General features: G+C 46.9%; 1 protein-coding gene across 1 annotated transcript in view; it reads right to left on the reverse strand.

The window, feature by feature from the left end:
• Positions 1–14,976: 14,976 nt before the first annotated feature.
• The window catches only part of MUSTN1 (musculoskeletal, embryonic nuclear protein 1), a 31,745-nt gene continuing 28,022 nt past the window's right edge, over positions 14,977–18,699 (reverse strand). Inside the window, exon 3 of the mRNA XM_063940678.1 lies at positions 14,977–16,458. Coding sequence (XP_063796748.1) covers positions 16,352–16,458 — 107 coding nt within the window. The 3' untranslated portion in view covers positions 14,977–16,351. The remainder of the gene's footprint in view (positions 16,459–18,699) is intronic.

The following is an 18,699-nucleotide window of genomic DNA, read 5'->3' on the forward strand; positions in this document are numbered from 1 at the left end:
ACCGCAAAGAACTGTGCGTTCTTCGAAATCCCAAATCCACAAGGAGAGTCCAATTGTGTCGGTTGCGATGCCTGACCTTCCCAACACTGGACGTGAAGAGCATGCGCCTTCCACCATTTGCACGCCCCCTGCAAGTGCTGGAAGGAGCACCCGCAGTCCAGTTCCTGATAGTCAGATTGAAGATGTCAGTGTTGAAGTACACCAGGATGAGGAGGATATGGGTGTTGCTGGCGCTGGGGAGGAAATTGACCAGGAGGATTCTGATGGTGAGGTGGTTTGTTTAAGTCAGGCACCCGGGGAGACACCTGTTGTCCGTGGGAGGAATATGGCCGTTGACATGCCTGGTGAAAATACCAAAAAAATCAGCTCTTCGGTGTGGAGGTATTTCAACAGAAATGCGGACAACAGGTGTCAAGCCGTGTGTTCCCTTTGTCAAGCTGTAATAAGTAGGGGTAAGGACGTTAACCACCTCGGAACATCCTCCCTTCTACGTCACCTGCAGCGCATTCATAATAAGTCAGTGACAAGTTCAAAAACTTTGGGTGACAGCGGAAGCAGTCCACTGACCAGTAAATCCCTTCCTCTTGTAACTAAGCTCACGCAAACCACCCCACCAACTCCCTCAGTGTCAATTTCCTCCTTCCCCAGGAATGCCAATAGTCCTGCAGGCCATGTCACTGGCAATTCTGATGATTCCTCTCCTGCCTGGGATTCCTCCGATGCATCCTTGCGTGTAACGCCTACTGCTGCTGGCGCTGCTGTTGTTGCTGCTGGGAGTCGATGGTCATCCCAGAGGGGAAGTCGTAAGACCACTTTTACTACTTCCACCAAGCAATTGACTGTCCAACAGTCCTTTGCGAGGAAGATGAAATATCACAGCAGTCATCCTACTGCAAAGCGGATAACTGAGGCCTTGGCATCCTGGGTGGTGAGAAACGTGGTTCCGGTATCCATCATTACTGCAGAGCCAACTAGAGACTTGTTGGAGGTACTGTGTCCCCGGTACCAAATACCATCTAGGTTCCATTTCTCTAGGCAGGCGATACCGAAAATGTACACAGACCTCAGAAAAAGAGTCACCAGTGTCCTAAAAAATGCAGCTGTACCCAATGTCCACTTAACCACGGACATGTGGACAAGTGGAGCAGGGCAGGGTCAGGACTATATGACTGTGACAGCCCACTGGGTAGATGTATGGACTCCCGCCGCAAGAACAGCAGCGGCGGCACCAGTAGCAGCATCTCGCAAACGCCAACTCTTTCCTAGGCAGGCTACGCTTTGTATCACCGCTTTCCAGAATAGCCACACAGCTGAAAACCTCTTACGGCAACTGAGGAAGATCATCGCGGAATGGCTTACCCCAATTGGACTCTCCTGTGGATTTGTGGCATCGGACAACGCCAGCCATATTGTGTGTGCATTAAATATGGGCAAATTCCAGCACGTCCCATGTTTTGCACATACCTTGAATTTGGTGGTGCAGAATTATTTAAAAAACGACAGGGGCGTGCAAGAGATGCTGTCGGTGGCCAGAAGAATTGCGGGACACTTTCGGCGCACAGGCACCACGTACAGAAGACTGGAGCACCACCAAAAACTACTGAACCTGCCCTGCCATCATCTGAAGCAAGAAGTGGTAACGAGGTGGAATTCAACCCTCTATATGCTTCAGAGGTTGGAGGAGCAGCAAAAGGCCATTCAAGCCTATACAATTGAGCACGATATAGGAGGTGGAATGCACCTGTCTCAAGCGCAGTGGAGAATGATTTCAACGTTGTGCAAGGTTCTGATGCCCTTTGAACTTGCCACACGTGAAGTCAGTTCAGACACTGCCAGCCTGAGTCAGGTCATTCCCCTCATCAGGCTTTTGCAGAAGAAGCTGGAGACATTGAAGGAGGAGCTAACACGGAGCGATTCCGCTAGGCATGTGGGACTTGTGGATGGAGCCCTTAATTCGCTTAACAAGGATTCACGGGTGGTCAATCTGTTGAAATCAGAGCACTACATTTTGGCCACCATGCTCGATCCTAGATTTAAAGCCTACCTTGGATCTCTCTTTCCGGCAGACACAAGTCTGCTGGGGTTCAAAGAACTGCTGGTGACAAAATTGTCAAGTCAAGCGGAACGCGACCTGTCAACATCTCCTCCTTCACATTCTCCCGCAACTGGGGGTGCGAGGAAAAGGCTCAGAATTCCGAGCCCACCCGCTGGCGGTGATGCAGGGCAGTCTGGAGCGACTGCTGATGCTGACATCTGGTCCGGACTGAAGGACCTGACAACGATTACGGACATGTCGTCTACTGTCACTGCATATGATTCTCTCCCCATTGAAATAATGGTGGAGGATTATATGAGTGACCGCATCCAAGTAGGCACGTCACACAGTCCATACTTATACTGGCAGGAAAAAGAGGCAATTTGGAGGCCCTTGCACAAACTGGCTTTATTCTACCTAAGTTGCCCTCCCACAAGTGTGTACTCCGAAAGAGTGTTTAGTGCCGCCGCTCACCTTGTCAGCAATCGGCGTACGAGGTTACATCCAGAAAATGTGGAGAAGATGATGTTCATTAAAATGAATTATAATCAATTCCTCCGCGGAGACATTGACCAGCAGCAATTGCCTCCACAAAGTACACAGGGAGCTGAGATGGTGGATTCCAGTGGGGACGAATTGATAATCTGTGAGGAGGGGGATGTACACGGTGATATATCGGAGGATGATGATGAGGTGGACATCTTGCCTCTGTAGAGCCAGTTTGTGCAAGGAGAGATTAATTGCTTCTTTTTTGGGGGGGGTCCAAACCAACCCGTCATATCAGTCACAGTCGTGTGGCAGACCCTGTCACTGAAATGATGGGTTGGTTAAAGTGTGCATGTCCTGTTTTGTTTATACAACATACGGGTGGGTGGGAGGGCCCAAGGACAATTCCATCTTGCACCTCTTTTTTCTTTTATTTTTCTTTGCGTCATGTGCTGTTTGGGGAGGGTTTTTTGGAAGGGACATCCTGCGTGACACTGCAGTGCCACTCCTAAATGGGCCCGGTGTTTGTGTCGGCCACTAGGGTCGCTTATCTTACTCACACAGTCAGCTACCTCATTACGCCTCTTTTTTTCTTTGCGTCATGTGCTGTTTGGGGAGGGTTTTTTGGAAGGGCCATCCTGCGTGACACTGCAGTGCCACTCCTAGATGGGCCCGGTGTTTGAGTCGGCCACTAGGGTCGCTAATCTTACTCACACAGCTACCTCATTGCGCCTCTTTTTTTCTTTGCGTCATGTGCTGTTTGGGGAGGGTTTTTTGGAAGGGACATCCTGCGTGACACTGCAGTGCCACTCCTAAATGGGCCCGGTGTTTGTGTCGGCCACTACGGTCGCTAATCTTACTCACACAGCTACCTCATTGCGCCTCTTTTTTTCTTTGCGTCATGTGCTGTTTGGGGATTGTTTTTTGGAAGGGACATCCTGCGTGACACTGCAGTGCCACTCCTAGATGGGCCCGGTGTTTGTGTCGGCCACTAGGGTCGCTAATCTTACTCACACAGCTACCTCATTGCGCCTCTTTTTTTCTTTGCGTCATGTGCTGTTTGGGGAGGGTTTTTTGGAAGGGACATCCTGCGTGACACTGCAGTGCCACTCCTAAATGGGCCCGGTGTTTGTGTCGGCCACTACGGTCGCTAATCTTACTCACACAGCTACCTCATTGCGCCTCTTTTTTTCTTTGCGTCATGTGCTGTTTGGGGAGGGTTTTTTGGAAGGGACATCCTACGTGACACTGCAGTGCCACTCCTAGATGGGCCCGGTGTTTGTGTCGGCCACTAGGGTCGCTAATCTTACTCACACAGCTACCTCATTGCGCCTCTTTTTTTCTTTGCGTCATGTGCTGTTTGGGGAGGGTTTTTTGGAAGGGACATCCTGCGTGACACTGCAGTGCCACTCCTAAATGGGCCCGGTGTTTGTGTCGGCCACTAGGGTCGCTAATCTTACTCACACAGCTACCTCATTGTGCCTCTTTTTTTCTTTGCGTCATGTGCTGTTTGGGGAGGGTTTTTTGGAAGGGACATCCTGCGTGACACTGCAGTGCCACTCCTAGATGGGCCAGGTGTTTGTGTCGGCCACTAGGGTCGCTTAGCTTAGTCATCCAGCGACCTCGGTGCAAATTTTAGGACTAAAAATAATATTGTGAGGTGTGAGGTATTCAGAATAGACTGAAAATGAGTGGAAATTATGGTTTTTGAGGTTAATAATAATATGGGATCAAAATGACCCCCAAATTCTATGATTTAAGCTGTTTTTTAGGGTTTTTTGAAAAAAACACCCGAATCCAAAACACACCCGAATCCGACAAAAAAAATTCGGTGAGGTTTTGCCAAAACGCGGTCGAACCCAAAACACGGCCGCGGAACCGAACTCAAAACCAAAACACAAAACCCGAAAAATTTCAGGCGCTCATCACTAGTGTGTGTACCCATCTTAACACATCCTACTGCTTTTGCATTGCTAAGGATTGCATTTGCAAAGCTGCTGTGAGAGCAGCTTTGCAAATGTAATCCATACTGAATGAAGACCACAATCCAATAAGACAGATAAATACCCTGGAAGGGTTCTACTAAACATTTCACTGTGATACAAGTTGTCCATTAATCAATGGCCAATATTAAACATTCTAAATGTCAGTATTTTGACCTTGTCGGTATTTTAAATGTCAGTGTTTTGACCTTGTCAGGATTTTGACATTGTCGGGATTTTGATTGTAGGTATTTCATACTAAACCCCACGTGACCTTGTCATCTACCTTTTATTGGTCTGGTGTTTGTTTTCAGCTTTTATTTATATCAGTTGTTTTCCAGAAGCTTATAATGACTCCACTACATTTTAAATTAATTTTAGTAATAGCTCATTCAATAAACTATTGTTATTTATGTTATTAATGTCCATATTCTTGTGATATGTTTATCTAGGCTTTAGGTAACCTTTTAGTCTACTCAGAGTAACTGTTCAACTTCCCTTTTTCCCCTTTTTAATGTACTGCCTTCATTTATTATCTTTATAAATATGAATTTAAATGCATAATGATGATTTATCACTGTCATATTGATTCTGGGTCTAAAGTCCCAATAGGGCTGTGTTAACCACACATGTTTTTGAAGAGGTCCAATCACATTAGATAACGGGTGAAACTGTTCTCCACAATACTCACTGGTTTATTATCTATTGATGTTGGCCCTCATTCCGAGTTGATCGCTAGCTGCTTTCGGTCGCAGCGCAGCGATTAGTTGAAAAAGTGTCACTTCTGCGCATGCGTATGGTGCGCACTGCGCACGCGCGTCGTACTTTCACACAACTATGCAGTTTCACACAAGGTCTAGCGACGCTTTTTAGTCGCACTGCTGATCAGTGAGTGAATGACAGGAAGTGGGTGTTTCTGGGCGGAAACTGACCGTTTTCGGGGAGTGTGTGTAAAAACGCAAGTGTGCCCGATAGAAACGCAGGAGTGGTTGGGGAAACGGGGAAGTGGCTGGCCGAACGCAGGGCGTGTTTGTGACGTCAAAACAGGAACTGAACAGTCTGAAGTCATCGCTAGCTAGGAGTCAGTTTCGAGCTGCTCAGAAAATGCACAATTTTTTTTGTAGCAGTTCTGCGATCATTTCGGTCGCACTTCTGCTAAGCTAAGATACACTCCCAGAGGGCGACGGCCTAGCGTTTGCACTGCTGCTAAAAGCAGCTAGCGAGCGATCAACTCGGAATGAGGGTCGTTATGCTATGCCATGATATCAATAATCATTAATATTGGAAGCCACACCGCTTATGATGTTTATGGATGAAATGCTTATGGTATCTTCCCATACACTATTTTGTACATCTCTGCTTCCCACTTTTTGGGAGGAAGAGGAGGGATGCACTGAAGGATATAATAGTGTTGTTGTTGTTGTTGTTGTTGTTGTTGTTGTTGTTGTTTTTTAAGGATTTTTAAAATTTCCTAAAGAATGGAGTTGCCAGATAAGCTTTGATGTTCTCACCCATTGTCAGAGCCGTCTTAACAGCAGTGTAGGCCTCTGGGCACAGCAATGCACTGGGGCCCCTACCCACCCATCAGCGGTAGGGGTTGGAGTTGCTATCAGCGGCAGCTTTGATGTCCCGTGGGCGGTAGATGGTGTTCTATCTTTCGCTCAGCATGTAGGATCTGGAGAAATAATTAAACTAAACTGTAGAAGGGTCATTGGGCTGAATGAAGGGGTCCCAGGACATGACTTCCAGGGTGTTAGGGGATGTTTAATACACAGAGGAGGGGTGGATAGTGGAGTGGGCTTAATATTCATCATTTTCCAGTGGTCAGGGCAGCTTGTTTTACTGCAGATATCTCCAGATCCTGGAAATAGATTTCTTAGCTTTCAATGGGATAAAACACTAGAGAGTCCCACCTTTCAGGAGATACTGGGGATTGGGGATCAGAGTTTAGGAGCCAGAGCAATCCACCAACAAAAATATAAAACAGCATATTAGGCGTGTGGAGCTGGAGCAGGGACCAGCTGTTTGAAGGCTGATATCTCTGGTTCTGGGAAAAATAGAGACAAGCGGCCAGTGTTCACTGAAAGGGGAGAGTCCCAGCTGTATGAAAATACCCTCAGAAAAACTCTAAGTCAGAAAGAACCAGAGATATCTGGCTGGTAAGAACATTTAACAGGCTTGGATGGGGACCACTGCTTTGAAGTCGGATATCTCCGGTTCCCCAGGGCCGATTTTCAAAAAACTGGTACCCCTGGAAAGAGGGGACCCTAAGCTATCAGCTTAAGGCCATTTTACTCCTGGGGCCCTTGGGCAAGAGCCCATTGAGCCCATATGAAAAGACGGCCCTGCCCATTGTACAAGATTTTAATTGCGTTTTTAGAGGGTAATTCCAAGTTGATCGCAGCAGGAAATTTTTTAGCAGTTGGGCAAAACCATGTGCACTGCAGGGGAGGCAGATATAACATGTGCAGAGAGAGAGAGAGATTTGGGTGTGGTGTGTTCAATCTGCAATCTAAATTGCAGTGTAAAAATAAAGCAGCCAGTTTTTACCCTGCACAGAAACAAAATAACCCACCCAAATCTAACTCTCTCTGCAAATGTTATATCTGCCCCCCCTGCAGTGCACATGGTTTTGCCCAACTGCTAAAAAAAATATCCTGCTGCGATCAACTTGGAATTAACCCCTTAGTAAAGAGTTTTGCATAAAGGCTCTGCGCACTCTTTTTTTTATGTGTATTAATCTATTTCATTTACCATTTAATGGTTGAGTAACTGTTATTGGGAGCAGTAGTTGGGGGGGGAACGACAAGGATTTATTCCATCACATAAAACAAAGCATTTATTCCCTTACATTAATTTTACACATACAGATTGTGTCCACCTACATCTAGCCTCCCTGCACGTTAAACTGCCCTTCTCCATGACCTGACTCGGTAGCACCGATCGTCGTTATGTGCGACTCTTTCCTAGTGATGAGCGGGTTCGGTTCCTCAGAATCCGAACCCCCCCGAACTTCAGCCTTTTTACACGGGTCCGAGGCAGACTCGGATCTTCCCGCCTTGCTCGGTTAACCTGAGCGCGCCCGAACGTCATCATCCCGCTGTCGGATTCTCGCGAGGCTCGGATTCTATCGCGAGACTCGGATTCTATATAAGGAGCCGCGCGTCGCCGCCATTTTCACACGTGCATTGAGATTGATAGGGAGAGGACGTGGCTGGCGTCCTCTCCGTTTAGAATAGAAATAGAGAGTGAGAGTGAGACACTTGATTTACTGGAGCTTAGGAGTACTCAGAGAGTGCAGAGTTTACTAGTGACTGACCAGTGAACACCAGTGCAGTTTTATTATTATTTAATATAATCCGTTCTCTGCCTGAAAAAAAACGATACACAGTGACACAGTATACCATATCTGTGCTCAGCCTCAGTGTGCTGCATCATCTATGTATATCTGACTGTGCTGAGTGCTCACTGCTCACACAGCTTAATTGTGGGGGAGACTGGGGAGCAGTTATAGCAGGAGTACATTAACAGTGCACACTTTTGCTGCCAGAGTGCCACTGCCAGTGTGACTGACCAGTGACCACTGACCACCAGTATATTGTGATTGTCTGCCTGAAAAAGTTAAACACTCGTCGTGTGGTGTTTTTATTCTATAAACGCATTCTGCTGACAGTGTCCAGCAGGTCCGTCATTATATAATATATACCTGTCCTGCAGTAGTGATATATATATATTTTTTATATCATTATCATCCAGTCTATATTAGCAGCAGACGCAGTACGGTAGTCCACGGCTGTAGCTACCTCTGTGTCGGCAGTCGCTCGTCCATCCATAATTGTATACCACCTACCTGTGGTGGTTTTTTTTTTTCTATCTTCTTGATACTAGTAGCTTACTTTAGGAGTCTGCAGTGCTGACAGTGTCCAGCAGGTCCGTCATTATATAATATATACCTGTCCGGCTGCAGTAGTGATATATATATATTTTTTATATCATTATCATCCAGTCTATATTAGCAGCAGACGCAGTACGGTAGTCCACGGCTGTAGCTACCTCTGTGTCGGCAGTCGCTCGTCCATCCATAATTGTATACCACCTACCTGTGGTGTTTTTTTTTTCTATCTTCTTGATACTAGTAGCTTACTTTAGGAGTCTGCAGTGCTGACAGTGTCCAGCAGGTCCGTCATTATATAATATATACCTGTCCGGCTGCAGTAGTGATATATATATATATATTTTATATCATTATCATCCAGTCTATATTAGCAGCAGACGCAGTACGGTAGACAATGGCTGTAGCTACCTCTGTGTCGGCAGTCGCTCGTCCATCCATAATTGTATACCACCTACCTGTTGTGTTTTTTTTTTCTATCTTATTGATACTAGTAGCTTACTTTAGGAGTCTGCAGTGCTGACAGTGTCCAGCAGGTCTGTCATTATATAATATATACCTGTCCGGCTGCAGTAGTGATATATATATATTTTTTATATCATTATCATCCAGTCTATATTAGCAGCAGACGCAGTACGGTAGTCCACGGCTGTAGCTACCTCTGTGTCGGCAGTCGCTCGTCCATCCATAATTGTATACCACCTACCTGTGGTGTTTTTTTTTTCTATCTTCTTGATACCAGTAGCTTACTTTAGGAGTCTGCAGTGCTGACAGTGTCCAGCAGGTCCGTCATTATATAATATATACCTGTCCGGCTGCAGTAGTGATATATATATATTTTTTATATCATTATCATCCAGTCTATATTAGCAGCAGACGCAGTACGGTAGTCCACGGCTGTAGCTACCTCTGTGTCAGCAGTCGCTCGTCCATCCATAAGTATACTAGTATCCATCCATCTCCATTGTTTACCTGAGGTGCCTTTTAGTTGTGCCTATTAAAATATGGAGAACAAAAATGTTGAGGTTCCAAAAATAGGGAAAGATCAAGATCGACTTCCATCTCGTGCTGAAGCTGCTGCCACTAGTCATGGCCGAGACGATGAAATGCCATCAACGTCGTCTGCCAAGGCCGATGCCCAATGTCATAGTACAGAGCATGTAAAATCCAAAACACCAAATATCAGTAAAAAAAGGACTCAAAAATCTAAAATAAAATTGTCGGAGGAGAAGCGTAAACTTGCCAATATGCCATTTACCACACGGAGTGGCAAGGAACGGCTGAGGCCCTGGCCTATGTTCATGGCTAGTGGTTCAGCTTCACATGAGGATGGAAGCACTCAGCCTCTCGCTAGAAAAATTAAAAGACTCAAGCTGGCAAAAGCACAGCAAAGAACTGTGCGTTCTTCGAAATCACAAATCCACAAGGAGAGTCCAATTGTGTCGGTTGCGATGCCTGACCTTCCCAACACTGGACGTGAAGAGCATGCGCCTTCCACCATTTGCACGCCCCCTGCAAGTGCTGGAAGGAGCACCCGCAGTCCAGTTCCTGATAGTCAGATTGAAGATGTCAGTGTTGAAGTACACCAGGATGAGGAGGATATGGGTGTTGCTGGCGCTGGGGAGGAAATTGACCAGGAGGATTCTGATGGTGAGGTGGTTTGTTTAAGTCAGGCACCCGGGGAGACACCTGTTGTCCGTGGGAGGAATAGGGCCATTGACATGCCTGGTGAAAATACCCAAAAAATCAGCTCTTCGGTGTGGAAGTATTTCAACAGAAATGCGGACAACATTTGTCAAGCCGTGTGTTGCCTTTGTCAAGCTGTAATAAGTAGGGGTAAGGACGTTAACCACCTCGGAACATCCTCCCTTATACGTCACCTGCAGCGCATTCATCATAAGTCAGTGACAAGTTCAAAAACTTTGGGCGACAGCGGAAGCAGTCCACTGACCAGTAAATCCCTTCCTCTTGTAACCAAGCTCACGCAAACCACCCCACCAACTCCCTCAGTGTCAATTTCCTCCTTCCCCAGGAATGCCAATAGTCCTGCAGGCCATGTCACTGGCAATTCTGACGAGCCCTCTCCTGCCTGGGATTCCTCCGATGCATCCTTGCGTGTAACGCCTACTGCTGCTGGCGCTGCTGTTGTTGCTGCTGGGAGTCGATGGTCATCCCAGAGGGGAAGTCGTAAGACCACTTTTACTACTTCCACCAAGCAATTGACTGTCCAACAGTCCTTTGCGAGGAAGATGAAATATCACAGCAGTCATCCTGCTGCAAAGCGGATAACTGAGGCCTTGGCATCCTGGGCGGTGAGAAACGTGGTTCCGGTATCCATCATTACTGCAGAGCCAACTAGAGACTTGTTGGAGGTACTGTGTCCCCGGTACCAAATACCATCTAGGTTCCATTTCTCTAGGCAGGCGATACCGAGAATGTACACGGACGTCAGAAAAAGACTCACCAGTGTCCTAAAAAATGCAGTTGTACCCAATGTCCACTTAACCACGGACATGTGGACAAGTGGAGCAGGGCAGGCTCAGGACTATATGACTGTGACAGCCCACTGGGTAGATGTATGGACTCCCGCCGCAAGAACAGCAGCGGCGGCACCAGTAGCAGCATCTCGCAAACGCCAACTCTTTCCTAGGCAGGCTACGCTTTGTATCACCGCTTTCCAGAATACGCACACAGCTGAAAACCTCTTACGGCAACTGAGGAAGATCATCGCGGAATGGCTTACCCCAATTGGACTCTCCTGTGGATTTGTGGCATTGGACAACGCCAGCAATATTGTGTGTGCATTAAATCTGGGCAAATTCCAGCACGTCCCATGTTTTGCACATACCTTGAATTTGGTGGTGCAGAATTATTTAAAAAACGAGAGGGGCGTGCAAGAGATGCTGTCGGTGGCCAGAAGAATTGCGGGGCACTTTCGGCGTACAGGCACCACGTACAGAAGACTGGAGCACCACCAAAAACGCCTGAACCTGCCCTGCCATCATCTGAAGCAAGAAGTGGTAACGAGGTGGAATTCAACCCTCTATATGCTTCAGAGGATGGAGGAGCAGCAAAAGGCCATTCAAGCCTATACAACTGAGCACGATATAGGAGGTGGAATGCACCTGTCTCAAGCGCAGTGGAGAATGATTTCAACGTTGTGCAAGGTTCTGCAACCTTTTGAACTTGCCACACGTGAAGTCAGTTCAGACACTGCCAGCCTGAGTCAGGTCATTCCCCTCATCAGGCTTTTGCAGAAGAAGCTGGAGACATTGAAGGAGGAGCTAACACAGAGCGATTCCGCTAGGCATGTGGGACTTGTGGATGGAGCCCTTAATTCGCTTAACAAGGATTCACGGGTGGTCAATCTGTTGAAATCAGAGCACTACATTTTGGCCACCGTGCTCGATCCTAGATTTAAAACCTACCTTGGATCTCTCTTTCCGGCAGACACAAGTCTGCTGGGGTTCAAAGAACTGCTGGTGACAAAATTGTCAAGTCAAGCGGAACGCGACCTGTCAACATCTCCTCCTTCACATTCTCCCGCAACTGGGGGTGTGAGGAAAAGGCTCAGAATTCCGAGCCCACCCGCTGGCGGTGATGCAGGGCAGTCTGGAGCGACTGCTGATGCTGACATCTGGTCCGGACTGAAGGACCTGACAACGATTACGGACATGTCGTCTACTGTCACTGCATATGATTCTCTCCCCATTGAAAGAATGGTGGAGGATTATATGAGTGACTGCATCCAAGTAGGCACGTCAGACAGTCCGTACTTATACTGGCAGGAAAAAGAGGCAATTTGGAGGCCCTTGCACAAACTGGCTTTATTCTACCTAAGTTTCCCTCCCACAAGTGTGTACTCCGAAAGAGTGTTTAGTGCCGCCGCTCACCTTGTCAGCAATCGGCGTACGAGGTTACATCCAGAAAATGTGGAGAAGATGATGTTCATTAAAATGAATTATAATCAATTCCTCCGTGGAGACATTCACCAGCAGCAATTGCCTCCACAAAGTACACAGGGAGCTGAGATGGTGGATTCCAGTGGGGACGAATTGATAATCTGTGAGGAGGGGGATGTACACGGTGATATATCGGAGGATGATGATGAGGTGGACATCTTGCCTCTGTAGAGCCAGTTTGTGCAAGGAGAGATTAATTGCTTCTTTTTTGGTGGGGGTCCAAACCAACCCGTCATTTCAGTCACAGTCGTGTGGCAGACCCTGTCACTGAAATGATGGGTTGGTTAAAGTGTGCATGTCCTGTTTATACAACATAAGGGTGGGTGGGAGGGCCCAAGGACAATTCCATCTTGCACCTCTTTTTTCTTTCATTTTTCTTTGCGTCATGTGCTGTTTGGGGAGTAGTTTTTGGAAGGGCCATCCTGCGTGACACTGCAGTGCCACTCCTAGATGGGCCAGGTGTTTGTGTCGGCCACTTGGGTCGCTTATCTTAGTCACACAGCTACCTCATTGCGCATCTTTTTTTTCTTCTTTGCGTCATGTGCTGTTTGGGGAGTAGTTTTTTGAAGGGCCATCCTGCGTGACACTACAGTGCCACTCCTAGATGGGCCAGGTGTTTGTGTCGGCCACTAGGGTCGCTTAGCTTAGTCACACAGCTACCTCATTGCGCCTCTTTTTTTCTTTGCGTCATGTGCTGTTTGGGGGGTGTTTTTTGGAAGGGCCATCCTGCGTGACACTGCAGTGCCACTCCTAGATGGGCCAGGTGTTTGTGTCGGCCACTAGGGTCGCTTAGCTTACTCACACAGCTACCTCATTGCGCCTCTTTTTTTTCTTCTTTGCGTCATGTGCTGTTTGGGGAATAGTTTTTGGAAGGGCCATCCTGCGTGACACTGCAGTGCCACTCCTAGATGGGCCAGGTGTTTGTGTCGGCCACTTGGGTCGCTTATCTTAGTCACACAGCTACCTCATTGCGCCTCTTTTTTTCTTTGCGTCATGTGCTGTTTGGGGGGTGTTTTTTGGAAGGGCCATCCTGCGTGACACTGCAGTGCCACTCCTAGATGGGCCAGGTGTTTGTGTCGGCCACTTGGGTCGCTTATCTTAGTCACACAGCTACCTCATTGCGCATCTTTTTTTTCTTCTTTGCGTCATGTGCTGTTTGGGGAGTAGTTTTTTGAAGGGCCATCCTGCGTGACACTGCAGTGCCACTCCTAGATGGGCCAGGTGTTTGTGTCGGCCACTAGGGTCGCTTAGCTTAGTCACACAGCTACCTCATTGCGCCTCTTTTTTTCTTTGCGTCATGTGCTGTTTGGGGGGTGTTTTTTGGAAGGGCCATCCTGCGTGACACTGCAGTGCCACTCCTAGATGGGCCAGGTGTTTGTGTCGGCCACTAGGGTCACTTAGCTTACTCACACAGCTACCTCATTGCGCCTCTTTTTTTTCTTCTTTGCGTCATGTGCTGTTTGGGGAGTAGTTTTTTGAAGGGCCATCCTGTCTGACACTGCAGTGCCACTCCTAGATGGGCCAGGTGTTTGTGTCGGCCACTTGGGTCGCTGAGCTTAGTCATCCAGCGACCTCGGTGCAAATTTTAGGACTAAAAATAATATTGTGAGGTGTGAGGTGTTCAGAATAGACTGAAAATGAGTGGAAATTATGGTTATTGAGGTTAATAATACTTTGGGATCAAAATGACCCCCAAATTCTATGATTTAAGCTGTTTTTTAGGGTTTTTTGAAAAAAACACCCGAATCCAAAACACACCCGAATCCGACCAAAAAAATTCGGTGAGATTTTGCCAAAACGCGTTCGAACCCAAAACACGGCCGCGGAACCGAACCCAAAACCAAAACACAAAACCCGAAAAATTTCTGGTGCTCATCACTACTCTTTCCATTAAAATGCGTCTTATTCACAAAACTATGTGAATAGGATGCACAAGTAGACTGCTGATTAAAATATGTGGCATGCCTATATTCTGTGTGCGACCTCAGTTATATCTGCATACGATAAAAACACTGTAACGTAGCATTTCGTATGCAGATACAGACACAGACGCACAGAGAATATAGGCAGGCTGCATGTCATGTTAATCAGCAGAGTCTGCTTATGCGTCCTATGGTCGTTGTTTTGTGAATGAGATGCGTTTTCGGAAAGAAAAAAAAAGACAGACGCTAACGGAGTTGTACAGGATCTGTCACCTCACTCGCGCTAGGCATCTCCCGTTGCGTGGCGTATCGAGGCAAGATGTATGAGGACACATCAGAGCATTCTGACCCTCCTGGAGAGGGTCATGTTGGGAGATATGAAATTGTGATTGCTGATGTATGGGCCCATATAGACCAGTGTTTCCCAACTCCAGTCATTAAGGACCCCTAACAGTGCGTGTTTTCCATACCTCCTAGTTGGTGTACATGTGTATTTATTACTGGCTGTGACACAGGTGGAGCTAATTATTTCACTTGTGATACTGGAGAGATCTGTAAAGCATGCACTGTTTGTGGACTGGAGTTGGTAAACACTGACTTAGACCAATAAAACTGCTTCAAAGAAACAAAAAAAAACAACAACCCACTAATATGGTATAGATAGACCATTATTAGATAAATAATTAGTTGCACAACCTTTATAATTTTTAGATGTTTATTGGCAAAAAAGTAGAATAAAAAACAGCTGATATAAGACACAAACACCTGTATCCAAGTTAGGAAAGAGAGTGAACATTGCTCAGAAAGCCAAAGTTAGGTTGAGAGTGATATGTAATGATACTGTATGTAGTTCAGCATTGGCGGGCTCCATGACGACAGAAGTGGTTAGCAGAGGATTGATGGACTAGTAGTGCTAGGCCCCAGGGGCAGATTGGGATGGAAAACCAGCCCGAGAAATGTATAGAAGCAGACCTAATGAGGGTGTGGTCTGATGAGGGGGTGGGATCTGTTTGAGAGGGGCGGGATTCCTCCTCATAATGCCTAATTGCACGCAGTTGCAGCTTTCCTTGCATCTTTTGCTGCAGTTGTGTCTGAGATCAGGGGCAGATTGGGAATTAAAAGTGTCCCTGTAAAATTTTGTGGAAGTGGCCAGACATGGGCAGCACAAGAGGTATAACATGCCGTGTAGCCATGGCAGTGTCACTGGATGGCAGAGTTGCTGTACTGCAGAGATGGAATAACAGAATGAATGGGGACAATGCAGTGTACTGACTGCGGTGGACTGCCTATCAGGTAGGGGGTGGGGCCACATAACAAAACACAAAAATAGGCCCCACCGGCACGTCGGCCTACCAGGAATCTTCCTGGTGAGCACTATGGCAGATCCGCCCCTGCTAGGCCCCATAAACACAGTAACCCCTGAAATGGCAGCAATTTCCCACAGAGATCAAATCCTTAGAAAAACATGATGTCTATGCATTATCTTGAGGGGATTTATACATAGCTATTACTGTACTGTTAATATAGGGGTTATATTCACTATTACAGCAATGATGGGATTACAGCAATGATGGGGGAAATTCAAGGCCAATAGAATCTAACAAATATCAAAAGGACAAACAAAAAACAAAAAGTATACTGCCTGGTTAAATATTGCTGGGCGTTTTTAAGTTAATGTCAACAGACGTTAATAAACTTTGAACTGGGCACATAAATCTGGATAGCACAGCCTAATCACAGACGCCATTTCTTTATGGCCAGGTTTGTGTAAAATGCTACCAATTTCATTACTACAGCTAATAAGGTCCATCAATTTCACTGGTGATTCCATACTGAGAGGCATAGTCCACTCATAACTTGTAGAAAATAATGATTTACAAAGTAGAAAATAATGATTTAAACAAGGTACTGTATACCTTTCATCACATATAAGCTGCTGCAGCACAAATAACTTCAAAAGTAAATGGTTGAAAATAGCCAGCAGAATGTAAGACTTTCACGCGGTGCATTCACAATCATAGATATTAAAGTGTTTTTTTGATGTTGTTTTTTTTTTAAATCCTTATTGCTATTCATCCAAATACACTCTTTGCCGGTCCTTCTTTTGGTTTCTCAAAGGCGGTCTCCACTCCCGTCCTGTTCTGGCTAAACACAGATGGAGCTGCACTTCCAGCTTGTTCTAGAAATTAATAAGGAGAAAGTGAATATATGTTGTACGCAACAAAATGTAAAAGTCTCTGAAGATAATTGCCACCTAGGTCAACTTGCCAAACATCTTCTTCTATGCTAGAAGTGATCCTGTGGGTCAGTACTATGGTCTCAAAGTCCAGAATGTTTATGCAGGGGCAGTTTAAGAGAGGAGGGGGCCTGTGTGCAGGCTCCGTGTGGCCCCTCTTCTCTCCAGTGGAAAATGCATAGGTCACCGGCAACATGGCGCCCATGCCTCGTTCCAATGACATCTTTTCTGCGTATGCGCAAATCACTTGGAAGAAGGCTGCCACACCCATGCCATTTTCCTGGTGATTTCTTTAGATCATCAGCCAGTGCTGGGCTGACAGAGCGTTAAGTAAAATTATATAGGTGCAGGGTGTGCGATGTGTGGGCCCCCCTGGACCCAGGGACCTGTGTGCAACTTACACCCTGCACCTATTATAGATGCACCAGTTTGTTGATCCTACTTATGAAATCACAAAAATAAAGATTTATGCTGTAATAAATATGAGTAAGGCACGGGGGATAGACTTAGGGCAGGGCTGGATTAAGGGCTACATGGGCCTGGGGCTGAAAATGTTCAAGAGCCTATACTTAGCAGGAGAAGAGTTGTGACCAGTGCTGTGTGGGTGTGGCCAAAGCCATGTGTGCGTGTACACCCCCTACACTATCAGCCACAATGTCTTCATAAAAATGTACAAATAAATTCTGAGGAACCTAGAAATACTATCTTAACACTTATGATTTATGGCCGACTGTGGCTAGTTAGGCAGCTGGTCATCATCCTGCTGTCATAATAATGGGCCTATTTTTACACGGAGGCCTGGAGCTGGAGCTCCATCCACCATATTGTTAATTTGGCCCTAGGTTAGGGTGGACACTGCCCTAGGCACAGGGCAGGATTAACGCTCTCCGGGGGGGCCTGGGTTACTTAATTCAAGGGGGCACCCAGACACATATATATTTATATATATTTTGAATACATCCACACACACAGCATACATACATACATACATACATACAAACACAACACAGGTGTCATACATAGTCACACACAGCATACCTACACACACATAGCATGCATGCATACACACATACACACACACACACACAAAAAGCATACATACCGTTACACCAAGCATACCTACAAACACACATAGCATGCAAACACACACAGCATATGTACACACAACATACACACAGTAATATACAGCATAACTACAAACACACACATAGCATGCATACATACATACTACACTCAACATACCTACAAACACATATAGTATACGCACACACACACACACACACACACACACACACACACACACACTAAAGCACTAACCAAGAGTGGAGAGGAGGAGGAGATTAACTGCAGGAGTCCATGTGAGCCAAACTGCTGCTGCTGTACCTGGTAAGCAGCTCCCTCGGCTGTGTGTGACTTTGCAACAATGGGCCTGATTCCGACCTGATCGCTGCTGTGCGTTTTCGCACAGCGGGCAATTATTTAACTACTGTGCATACGTATGCACCACAATGCGCACGTGCGTCGCCAAACAGCGACAGGATGGTGCGAAAATTTCGATTGCATGGCTGTTCACAAGGTGATTGACAGGAAGAGGACATTTGTGGGTGGTAATTGGCTGTTTTCAGGAAGTGTCTGGAAAAATGTAGGCATGCCCAAGCAATTTCAGGGCGAGTGTATGACGTCAGCTCCAGCCCCAATCAGCCTGATTTCTTCGCACTGGCATAGGCGTGCGCACGGGGGGTGCCTGGTGCGCACAGGCACCCCCTAATGTCCGGCACCCCCCGCACATCACACCTGCAATCCGATCATCGCTGTCTGTGTGCTGCTGTTGTAGCAGTGCTACTGCTACTACAGCAGCGCACTGATAGCGATGATCGGATAACCTGAGTCCTGCATCCAGCATTCACCCCTTCCCGCTGCGCCGCCGCCGGTCACACTCACACAGCTCCCTGTCAGCTGCACATAACATAAGCAGCTTCTTCGTGGACGGGTGGGCTGGCCGCACAGCCCAGCCCACCCACCGTCATAATCTGATTGCCTCGCGTGTGACTTCAGCACGTCACACCGCGCGCCCTCCCTCCCTTCCTGCCCTGCTTTGTCGGCTGTCCTCCGAGTCCCGGCTCCCGCCCGTGCTCACTTCTAGACAGTGGCAGTGAGTAGTGTGTGCCCTGCCATTTTCGACCG

Source organism: Pseudophryne corroboree, chromosome 9, assembly GCF_028390025.1.
Source record: "Pseudophryne corroboree isolate aPseCor3 chromosome 9, aPseCor3.hap2, whole genome shotgun sequence".
NCBI lineage: Eukaryota > Metazoa > Chordata > Amphibia > Anura > Myobatrachidae > Pseudophryne > Pseudophryne corroboree.